The following is a 12724-nucleotide window of genomic DNA, read 5'->3' on the forward strand; positions in this document are numbered from 1 at the left end:
TCAAGACTTCTAGAGAAGTTGAGTTCGTGAACATGGACGTTGTGTGTGGTTGAGGCCGTATTTCTATTAGGCCGCTTTGTTAAGCAGCTTTTCTTCTTGTTGTTGGGGTGAGTTTTTCCTTTGCAGTGGTGCCTTTTGTTGTATCTCTCGACTCTTGTCCTATTTGGTCATTGCTACAAATGAGGTTTCCTTGTCTCAGTTAGATGGGTTGTTTGACATTCCTTCGGTTGAACCTTCTTTGAATCTTTTTCTTGGTGTAGTTGGGGTTTGTTGTTACTATGGTCCTTGCCTCTGCTGGTTCTTGCTCCTCGTTTTGGATTTTGGATGCCTTTGTTGACCAAGTTGCTTCTATGGAGAACGCTCTCATTGGAGTTTTCTCAGGCATCCGCCCAAATATAGACTAATAGTAGCTCGGCTTCTCAAATATGGGCTGTTGTTGGTTTGTTTGAGGTGGCTTTTCCTTCCATTCCATGGAAGAGAGCAAGGGTATTTTTCTTGGTGGGCTTTGATTCTTTGGCAAATCTATTCTATTTTTAAAAGGTGGACTATTGGATTCGATACGTGCAAGGAAAAATCCAATTGGGTCCCTATTTGGGTAAAGCTCCCAACATTCCCTTTGGAATACCAGTATGAAGAGATTTTAAGAGGTATTACTAATGCTCTTGGTTGTTTTTTAGCCTTAAATAGGGTCACAAAAGACATGGAACGTTTGGTGTTCGCTAGATTCTATGTTTTTTTGAGATTGGTAAGCATTTGCTGAACACTATTATGTTACAATCCAAGCTGGGTGTGTTGGAGTAGACCATTCACTTTGATGTTCTCTCATTGCCATAGAGTTGGACATTTTGCCCACTCATTGGAAGTTTTCAAAGATTTTGTTCCATCTTTTGGGAAGACTTGTTTTGAAGGGAATGTTTTGTGCTTCTCTGGTATAAGCCACACTGAAATTTCTAAGGGATGCTCCTTAAAGGACATGTAAGATGCTGCAAGTCCTTTGGTTCATTATTCCTCTTTGATTTCTAGTAAAGGTTTGGTTGTTGATGATTTTATTGACTTATTTAGGGGAGACTGCCTTAAGGATAAAAATATTCTAGATCCGTGGGATTAAAAGAATCCTAGAATGATGCATTTGGGTCAAACTTCACTTCAGAGCTGTTTGGTCAGGCTCATCTTCAAACCTCCTTGATTTTTGTGTTTGGTTCTATGCTATTGATTTGATGTTTGTTTTTGTTGGGGCCTTTCTACTCTTAAGGTTAGTTCCATTGCGTTTCCTTATTCTGTGTTGTAACCTTTTACGGTTCGTTGTTGGCTTTTGGTTTGTTGTTCTTTAGCTATTTTTATCTTGTTGACAACATTTTGTAAAGGGTTCTGTTGATGTGTATTTTGTGCACGACCAAACACAAAATAAAATACCTAAAGGTACTTTATCCTCTCTTGAATAAAACTCCCGGATGCTGAAGATATCGCAGAAGGATCAATCGGAGAAGCTTCAAGGTTCTGTTATGTAGGATCTCTACTCGTGGATAAGATCTTTGCCGTACGATGTGATTTTGCTGGAATCACAAGGGGACTTATATTTGACGACCTAAATGTCTGATTTGCTAGAATCACAAGTCCTATTTACTAACTGGAAGACAAACAAATGGCAAAAGATACAGGGTTCAGGAAGTCTACTCTGCTAATTAGAATGCGAGAAGATGGATGAATGACTAGGTGGAGTCCTATTGGGCTGGGTCTCACCATCAGGTTGAACAATTCAACACCAACTCAGTGCGATCTTCTAAGGGATGTTTCAAATATATCCAAATCGTACACCATCGGATACTGATCACCATTCAAGATAATGCGTGAACAACAGAGGTGTTATGACTCGGGATTAAGCTCATTCTATGCCAGTTGACCACACAAGGCGCTCTTACAGTCAGCAAAAGGCTAGTGGTTTGGACTAGGTAGATTCCACGCGAGTACATTCAATAAATTCTTTCATTCACTCTAATCATTTATCATCTACAATGAAGATTCAACAAGAGACCATGCGTATTGCAAAGAAACAACACATTTCACCATATCTTCAATGAAAAGGGGGTTCATACTTTACTCTAGTTTCTATTCTATTCACTATTGATCATTAGCTATTCTAACCTCTATGAACTAACTATTAACCTTTACAAATGAGGAGCCAGGGCTTTATAGAGAAACCCTTTACAAATAGACGGCTTTGATTGATTTAGAATCAATGGCTAGGTGTAATGGACACCCTAGAATGCCCAAAAACTAAACCAACTGCTGATAGGAATTTAGTCAAACAGTTTGCATCCAACTCCTTATTTCTCCGTTTAATGTTTAAACCTCTTATGGCTTCGAAAATGAAATGTTTGTTTGTTTTTAAGTCTTTGCATAGGTTTAAAATCACATAACATGAACTAGAAGGAAATTACAATAATATGCAACATAAAGATTGAACTACTGCTGATATGATATTATTTCCAGAATTAATAAAGTCAAATACATAGCAGATTTTTCAACTCACTAAATACTCCAGCATTTTTGACATAATGTTCCAACAATGACTTCCCATCTTGCTGCTACAGTAACATGAATAGTGCCGTGCTACAGTAGCATGAATAGTGCCGTGCTACAGTATGTGAATAGTGCTGCGCTACAGTGCTGCTACAGTATCAGTCCAATATCTTCATAAAATCATCCCTTCAGAATGGCATAAGCATTGGTCAAGAAGTGAAGAAGGTATGAGCAAAAAACCAAATCTGCCTGTAGTTGGAGATGCACCCAATCTGCCTGTTAATGAAGCTGATAGCAATGGATTCCAAAGGCCAAACCCCAAGGGAATGACGTCTAGAATGTCACAAAAGAGGATAGACATCCTCTAATGCCAAGAACGGATCTGCAACTCACACATCAATTTCTTCTCATATTCAACATGCTGAATGAAGCCACAAAAGCTTCCTTTTATTCTTTCTCCAAGGGTTGACCCAACTCACTTGAGCAATGTGGGATAAAAGATGTGCAATATAAAACATATTAAAATATTCACTTATGTCTCCCTTGGGTGCCCCTTTGATTTGCACACATCCCCATAAAATAAATATTAAAGTAACACTTTAATATTTTACAATTAAATTAAATGTTACTTTAATAACACTTCAGGCATTAAAATATATTAGCAATTGGACTCCGAATAGCGCAAGTGTAGCTCGTCGGAAAGCTCTCGCCGAGGAGTATCAAATCCAATCACCAAAACTAGCCTCCGTTGTGTCCTGCTGACTTACTAAAAATAGTAAGTATGCCTAAAACTAAGTAAATCAACTCCGTTTTGGCCCAAACTGGAAATGACTAGGCCAAAACACTCCAGGATCCCCTTAAACCCTTCGTTAGCCCTCGGGACCATGTAGAGCTAGGCTAACGCACATACACTTGGTCAACTGCTAAAATGGGGACATTACACTAGGATTACAAGATAGAAACCCTAATTAGGGTTTGTTACAACTTACAACAAACTTCCTCTAGCCAATGAGAAAATTACATTCCAGGAGTGAGAACCAATAGGAAGCAGGGGTAGGTGCCTCGAAGTTTGTGCCGTCCCCAATAAATTAGGTACATTGAACTTGGTCATGCTGAGGTGGACCAATCCGACTAGAGAAGTGATGACTGGGATGCCACCTTGTCTGACACTTGTAACTTGGTTGATGTCAATTTGATGATGCTGAATTAACTCTTCTGAAACTATCTGCTTCTTCAACGGACCCTTGCTTTGACCTCCTTTGTCTTTGATGTGCAGGAGGGATGGTGTACCTTTCCTTGAAATGTCAACATCGTCTTTCCTTGTCATCTTGTGGTTCCTTAGTGTGGCGAAGTGGAGATTCAGGAGGTAGCTGGCAATTCCTTGAACACCTTGAGTCTTCCAACACTTCAAAGTGCCTTGAGTCTTCCCTTTTGCTTGTGGAACGTCCTTGACGATGTTGGACTGGAAGAAGTCGTCCTTGATGATGCTGGATTGGTTTTCTCCATCTGCAAAATAAACCAAAAGGTGATTAAGTACATATGACATATTCATTTCAACAAAGCATTTTCACCTTAAATCATCAACAAGAAGACTTTAAATAAAGTTCGTTCAAAATCCTTCCCAGGCACAGGCCCTATAAGAATTTCGCCCTGGATCCTTTGGAAGGGTCAGAAGCGAAATTTGCATTCCTGGCCAATTTAGACCTCATTTCATTATTATCTCACAACTAGCCCTTTTGCCTAGCTCAAACAGGGTGAAAAATAGGAGCTTCAAAGGATTTCGCTCTGGACCCTCTGGAAGGGCCAGGAGCGAAATTCTAGTTTAGGCTCAAGTTCAATCACTCCTCCACTCTGAAATGTCTTCCAAGGCAAGAATACACTAATCTTCTCTCCACCAAGGCCTGGGAATCCATCTCCTGATCTTCATTATGAGCAATTTAGGTGAAATTGGGAATTTCGCTTTGGAGCCTTTGGAAGGGTCAGGAGCGAAATTCACTCTTTAGCTCAAAATCCTTACCTCTTGGACTCAAATCCTATTGAAACACATGCCTATGGCCATTTTCAAGTCCATTTCGCCTTGATCACCGTCCTGGCCTAGCACAAACTTGAAGGAAAAATGACATTTTGAGAATTTCGCTCTAGACCCTTTGGAAAGGTCAGGAGCGATTTTCAAGTTTTAGCTCAAAATTTCCTTTTTTGGTGATCAAGAGTCTTTCCAAGGCAATCCAAATGGCTCCTCTCACCCTTGTCTAGGCCTGACTTCACTCAAATTTCGGAGAAAAAGGTTAGGGTTTTCGCTCTGGACCCTTTGGAAGGGTCAGGAGCGAAAATCTTGTTTTGAGCTTATTTCCTCATTCTTTCAACGCCAATCCACCTCCAAGACCAAGGACACATCGCCTCACTCCTATCTAGGCCATAAAAACGAAAAACTTAACTTGTCTTGCAAAGAAAATAGGTGATCCTAGGATTTTCGCTCTGGACCCTCTGGAAGGGTCAGGAGCGAAATCCTTGGTTTGGGCTAATTTCCATCATTTTGATAATCACTAGCAAGTCAAGGTCACACCTAAGGACACTCCCAATCCTAATTCACCTTGAACCACCCTAGACTTGGCATAAAATTGAGGAAAAAAGTTGTTTTGGGGAATTTCGCTTTGGACCCTTTGGAAGGGTCAGGAGCGAAATTCACATTCTAGGCTTTATATTTCATTTCTTGAACTCCAATCTATATTGCCAAGTAAAAATACATCACTCCACTTCCATATATGCCATAGGAACCAAAGTTTTGACCTCATCCAAGGAGAAAATAGGTGCTTTGAAGAATTTTGCTCTCGACCCTTTGGAAGGGTCAGGAGCGAAATTCATGATTTGAGCTTACTCCTCCATCTTTCAACCTCAATCAACTTCAAAAGGGCAAGAGCACCTCTCCTCACACTCATCCAAGCTATAAAAACTCAATTTGACTTGACTTGCAGGGAAAATAGGTGATTTTAGAAATTTCGCTCTGAACCCTTTGGAAGGGTCGGGAGCGAAATTCATGATTTGAGGTTACTCCTCCATCTTTCAACCTCAATCAACTTCTAAAGGACAAGAACACCTCAATCTACCTTCCAGCATGCCTTAGAGACCAACACTTTAGCCAAAATTAGGAAGGAAATGAGGGTTATGAGGATTTTCGCTCTGGACCCTTTGGAAGGGTCAGGGGCGAAATTTCCATTCTAGGTTGATTTTCACCATTTGTAGTCTTAAACCTCCTCTCTAAGGCAAACATGCATCCAAGTCTCCTCAACTATGCCTCAAAAATCCAAAACTTGGCCATATGAAAGAGCAAAATAGAGGAAAAGGTGAATTTCGCTCTGGACCCTTTGGAAGGGTCAGGAGTGAAATTCACATTTTGCTCAATTCCTTCAAATTCCTGGATCACTAGCAACTCAAAGTCATTCTTAGGGACATCTCCTTCTTGAATTTACCTTAGCCCACACTTGATCTAGCACAAAGTTGAGAGAAAAGAGAGGTTTTGAGAAAATTCGCTCTGGACCCTTTGGAAGGGTCAGGAGCGAAATTCATGATTTTAGACAAAATCCACACTTTCAAACACCTCAAATCACTTCCTAAGGCAAGAATATGCCAATTTTCCCTTACCATGCCCAAGGAATTAAGGTTTCCAGTGCAAACAAGGAGAAAAAAGGTGTCTAGGGAGAATTTCGCTCTGGATCCTTTGTAAGGGTCAGGAGCGAAATTCACATTTAGACTCAGATCTTGACTTCATTCCTCACATTTCTCCATCCAAACAAGTGTTTTGCCCTCAATAATGCCTGAATGAGTTAGTTCTAAGTTTGGGTCAAACTAGAATGTCTTATGGAGAATTTCGCTCTGGACCCTTTGGAAGGGTCAGGAGCGAAATTTGACATTTTGGCCTCTCCGTCAGGATTATTTTATGGAATATAACATTTAAGTATAAGATACTTTAAGTTATATTCCATATATACTGTCAGGATGTTTGAGAGTGGTTTCGAACCTCCACGAGTTATAATGCAAAATCTAGTTTTTGGAGGATTCTTCAGTTTTTCAGACTTAGTCAAATTTCAGGATCAGAAAGACATTCCAGACTTAGCCAAATTTCAGGGCATTTGAAGATCAGGATGACATTCCGGACTTCATCACTCACCAACTTGACCTAGCTTAGACCTTCAAGGATGATACTCACTCACCAAGCAAGACACAATTAGCAACAAGAGCAAAACCATGCCCTAAGGAAGACTCTCAAATAAACCCTAATTCTAGGGCCCCGTGGACTCACCCTGGCTCAAGAAGAGCCTGCCATCCTAGTGATCCCCCTAGCGACACTCAAAATGCACAGGGCTAACAAACAAACCCTAAAAGACCAAGAAACAAACCCCAAAAAGCAAAAAAGTAGGGGTCCCCATTTGCAATGGGGCGATGTGTGAATAGTTCACAACAGGTTCCAAGCACCCTTCAAGACTTGTTTTACCTTTAATAAAAAACTAAACACATTGCACAATGAGAATGTTATTGCAAAATATTTTTATCAAACATATGATATTTTAAATGTCAAAATACAATTAGCCAATTGTCTATGCCTCTAATCTTCCTTGAAGTCTATGCCAAATTCTTCATCACTCAAATTGTCACACTCCTTGAGGTTAAGCTCAACCAAACCACTAAGCGCAAGGTTAGGAATAAGAAAATCTCATTTCCCTCTCATTTGAGGTTTAGCGACTTCTCCCAATCTAACATTAGTTACCCCAACCAGCCTTGTTTGTGTTACATCATCATCTATCTGTGGTAACTCCTTTGAGTGAACATCGCATTGAGCTACTGAAATCTCCTTATACTTAAGTGTGTTCTGGTCAATGAGACACAAAGTGCTATATACAACTACAAGCTTTTGGACCCTCCTAGAAGTAAGCTTGTTCGTTTTACTACAATGGGTGAAGCTATAAGTGGGCCAATCCTTCTCAATACTGGAAGAAATGGAAATTTGGGACAATAGACAAATGGCTAGTGATGTTGTTTAAGGAAGAGGCGCTAGGCATACCTTGAAGGTTTGAAGGCTTGATGAATGTGTTGAATGGTTGATCAATGAAATGTTCTTTTTCTTTCTCCCACTCTTGTAACCTTTCTCTCATTCGTAGTTCACTCTTGTTTGATGCAATCTAAAATTGATAGTTTTTAAATTGAGGGCGGGATGTTTCTATATAGGTGTTTGGACTGTTTAAGGTGTGGGTGGGGTGAAAAGGACTTTCAAGGATAGGGTTAGGGGTTCACTTTTCCAAAACAAACCCTTTATAAAATAACACACCTTTTTAAGTATCCAGCAGTGCAGGATGGGTGCAGGTTTTCAAAACTTTCAAGGGATGTGGGTGAGTTTCCCCAAGCTATTGTCCCCTGAACATCCTAATCAGCGACGATGCCCTCTCTTTGAGGGAAACGTCCTAGTGAGGGAAATGTCTTGGCAATGTCTCTTCCCTAGTAGTGGTGATGGGGGGATGCTAGGGTGACATTTCTTTAAACTTTTAGAGTCTTTGGGACATACTTATCTCTACAGATGATGATTTTTATGGGGAGATGCACCGTCTTGGAACATTGTGGTATACTTTTTTCTTGCTTATTTGTAGAGGCTATTGTAATGTAATCCTCCAACCCTTTAATTAATCCTGGATTGCTAAGTTGGAGTGATGCATAAATCTTGTAAAAGATTAACTTACAAGTTGTATTTCATAAAATTCCAGTTCCGTCTCACAATATTGAATTGGTGTATAGCAAATGTCCATGCTGGATAGCTCTTGGGCATTATACGGTTATTAATCCTGCATACTAGAAATTCATACCATCTAACGTTTGAAATTACAAGATTCATCCAATAAAAAATTTATCCTACGGTTGGTCTTCTGTAAATTCTTGGTTTGACTTGTTTTGCTTTTCCTGTTTTGCTTTTCCTCATTGCATTGAGCTAAACTGAAATATTTTACCTAGTTTTTTCTGTGCCTGTATTTGAAATTACTCATACTACAGTTCATCTTTGAACATGTGTTTTTCTGTCCATTTATTTATCTAACTGTTCTGAGTATCGGATTTCATTATTTGATAGAGAAGTTTGCAATCTTCATTTAGATGGTTTCTGCACATACTACTAGTCTTAGTCATACCTTATTCTTGCAGTGTGTTTACTTTTTTATTACGTGCATATTCACTTCTTATTATTTGTATTTTGAAGTTACTAAAATTTTTTAAGCATAACAGAAAGTTGGAGATGGCCAGTCAGTGGACCAAATACCAGAAAATATCATTCAGGATTACATTTGTTTTCGATTGCCTGATGAGGATCCACATGGGCCTAGTATTCTAGTAATTGTACGGGGATTCCGGACAGCTGGAAATTTTCAGCAATCAGTGTCAATGGAGGGTAAAGTTGAAGTGATTGCATTATCTTTTGCCAACAGGTTTCATTGCATTGATCTAGCCCTATACAAGGTAAAGAACACTAAAATTGTACATGTATTAAACAAATATTTTTCTGAATATGTAGGATCATATAGATTAGTATCTTATTTATTCTTTGTCATTTGCTGTTTTGTCATAATAGAAAGATCAGATAGTGTTACTACTAGACGGAACAAGTTCCAGTGATGATGCAGTGGCAAGTGGAAATTCATTGTTGATGCTTCTGCCAATCAGCAATCTACCTTTTGTTCCTCTTGTGGATGTTCCATTAGATATTCCTATTTCGGAATTATGCCAAACGGAGGTACAATATTTCAATATAATTTCATCTTTAGTTGCAATTATTTTATATCTGGTAGGCATCTTGACATGTTTAATAAAAAATAGACTCTCTTCTTTTGTTCAAAATCTTATATTCTGGAAGGAGTAATATTATACATGAGTTGGTATATGTTACTAATGCAAGACCATTAAACATCATATATTTAGATAAGCAAATAATGAAGCATAAAATAGGTAACAAGATATGCAATCTAGATTTCTAAAACTTAGCCACAATATTTTTGCCCAAAAAATCCAATGCCCAACATAGAGTACACTTCTTTCTTCTCTGAATCCTCTGAAGCTTGCTGCCTTAACATGCAACTGAATATTTTGTTCCAAGATTTGATTTACAATGGGAACTTGATAAAAATGTCTCTTTACCTCATGTTACTTTCAGTAGAAAATTTAATAAAGTTATTTGAATGGGTTCTATTTCACAAATTTTATGTGAGTTGAAAGGTCATAAAATGACAAAAGATTAAGAGATGGAATGTTTCTAATATGCAATATCTGACATAACATTTTTTCCTCTTTTGAAGTCTCTTTTCCCGTTTCGATTTAAGTCTGTAACTTTTATTTGCTATAATTTGTTGAATGTATCCAAAATTTTATCTGATTCAATATAGATTTGTTAAAATACAATCATACTTAACTATCTTTTGTTCAAGATAACTGTAAGGCATACTCAAACCTATATCAAATTGAAAATCATCGATTTCTGTACCACTTTCTTTCACATAACATCCACATCAGTTGAGGCATACATATGTACAGATATGGGTGCGGGTATGGATTCATTTGGCAAGCCTTCGAATCGGTTAAGGGTGCGATTCTGGTACTGGTATGATCTGGATTCGTCCCAGGTCCGGCTGTGTCTGCTGAGGATTTTCATGTCATTTCCTGAGATTTTATTGTGTCTTTCCGCTGATTTTTGTTGCGTCATTGCCCCGTTCGGCTGCAAATGTAGTTTGTCAATGTGATTGTTGATTGATGCATATGTTTTTTAAAGATTTAGTCAATGATTGAAGTGACTTTGTAAAGGTATTTAATAAATCAAATACAAATGTTAATAAGATCCCCTCTTCGATAAAATATGTAAATGACACGATAAAATATGTTAATAAATGTGAATGAGACTTTTTGACTTTTACACTTTATTAACCTAAACAAAAATAAACATTTTAATAAATCAATTGCAACTCATAGCCAAGGAAAAAATCGCTGTACTCGGGAATCCATACCTGCACCTGTATCCGTACCCATACCTGAATCAGTGACTTAGGATTTTCAAAATACCCATTTTTCTTTTGGTATCAACTACTAGTGATAAATCTCGTGAAACTTGTGTTTCTATTTGGGTTCTATCCCAAAACATAAGACTACCAAAATAGATGCAAGGATGGATTTCTTGAATGGAAAGGGATCTAAAACTCTTTTGTGTATTTGTTAGAAAATATGTAGGCATTCAGCAATATGATTTGGAAACATGATATCTAGAGTTCGTCCAAGTTTTTGGAATGGGGTGAGTGGATGACAATTTTCTTTTTAACAAATTTTAGTGATAGTGGGGGAATAGCTAGTAAAATAACTTAAAAAAGGTAAAAGAAGTTGAAATTTTAGTGATAGTGGGGGAATAGCTAGTAAAATAACTTAAAAAAGGTAAAAGAAGTTGAAATTTTAATACAGTGTGTTGAATTTGCAACAATAAAAAACGAACTTATTGGGTTCTCCCCTTAAGGGTCCCAATCTTGTACACATTTGGGTTGGGTAGCTATTTGGCAGCTAAGAAACACCTTGGCTAATCTATGACCTTCAGATGATATTTTAAAAAAAAAAAACATAAAAAATGAAAATAGGAAGTATTTTTTAAAGATCTAAACACAAAACAGTACCTAAAAAGTTCCTCCAACCTTAAAATGCGCCCGTTATATTTCTTCTTTGACAAAAGTAAACTTATTTTCCTATATTATCATGTTCCTCTAAACCCCTCCCTCCTCCCCCAATACTTGAATGGGTATGGTTCAAGTCTGGGTCTCGGGCTGATTCCACATTGGGTTTTCCCAAGGTCCCTCTTGGGAACCTTGGGTTTTCGGGAGGGACCTTGGGTGAACTTGATCCCAACACAAGCAAACCTAGGGTGACCCAAGGGAAAAACAAAATAGAAAGATTTCTTGAAATATTTTTCTAAACAAAAAAGTGCCTGTGTGCATAATTTCGCCCTTAAGTAATAAAATTGTGAAAATGGTGTGCATCATGAAGGTTCGTGTGGTTTCAAAGGCCTTAATTTGGGGTAATCCATGATGAAGGGCTGAGACCCTCTCAAATCACAGATGTAAATGATCTAAATTTGACTTAAAATCTGATATGGGTATTCCCCTAAACCAAAACACATACATAATGCAGAAAATCAGCGAACCACTTCTCATTAACCTTATCCAAATGTTCAGGAAATGAACAAATTACATAGTAAATCTGCAAATACATTGCATGACAGCCTTATAGGCTTGAAATAACATTCCCAAATCAGATACAAAACTGATAAAATCAATTAGAATAACTAGAAGAAATTACAAACCAAACACTTCTCCCCCTCGTGCATCCTGCTGCAAAACTGGATTCTTAACCTCTAACTTGCAACAAAATTCAATATGGCTTCATATGTTAGGCATGCAGTCTACCCATAACCATATTTTTCCATCTTCAAATTTGCTATCTCTTCAAAGACAATTCTTTTTCCCCTTAAACTTCCCAAAAATCTGAAAATGGGTTTCCTTAAAATGAATGTTGTTGGTGTAATTATTTATTCATCTTGGATATAATTACACTTTACTTAAGTTAACTTAGGTACATGCATATCATAGTAATTTGCATATGAGGTACTTAGGGTGATGTACATACATTGGGAGTGTGTATGTAGGAGAAATTCCACCTTTTATGGTGAGATATTGTTATTAATTTATCATATCCACTTATTGTGGAGTGATAATTCCACCTTCGTTGGGTGATCCACCTCATGCGGAATATTTTACTATTTCTCCTACCTACCCCTACCTACCATTGCATCTCATTGAGCCACATGTCATGATTGTGTTCTCTCTTGTCTCTTAGCCTTGCCTTTATAAGCAGGCTCATCTACATTGTATGTAATTCTTGATGATCCAGTTGATCAGTATTTTCATCTTGATTAGAATACAGTTTATTCTTATCACTCTATTTTGTCTCTCTATTGTTCTATTCATTGTGCCTTAGATCTTGGTTATTTTCAACAAATTCTCACATGGTATTAAAGCCTATAGGGCTTCATTGATTAGTCATTTTGGAGAGCTTTTAGAGGTTTCTTTTATTGGACTGTTGTGCCTTGCACACACTCCTCATCGTCAACAGGGTCCCCTCTTCTTTGTTTTTTTGTCTCGTTTTT

The 12724-nt window shown here is 37.9% G+C and overlaps 1 protein-coding gene across 3 annotated transcripts in view; it reads left to right on the top strand.

Annotated features, from left to right (window-relative positions):
- Positions 1–12724, top strand: part of LOC131028056 (anaphase-promoting complex subunit 4) — a 244177-nt gene that overhangs the window by 169552 nt on the left and 61901 nt on the right. For all 3 annotated transcript variants that reach the window (XM_057958234.2, XM_057958232.2, XM_059221554.1), the window contains exons 16-17: positions 8782–9012; positions 9125–9286. In XM_057958234.2, the coding sequence (XP_057814217.1) occupies positions 8782–9012; positions 9125–9286 (393 nt within the window). The remainder of the gene's footprint in view (positions 1–8781; positions 9013–9124; positions 9287–12724) is intronic.

This window comes from Cryptomeria japonica, chromosome 5 (assembly GCF_030272615.1).
Source record: "Cryptomeria japonica chromosome 5, Sugi_1.0, whole genome shotgun sequence".
NCBI classification, from domain to species: Eukaryota; Viridiplantae; Streptophyta; class Pinopsida; order Cupressales; family Cupressaceae; genus Cryptomeria; species Cryptomeria japonica.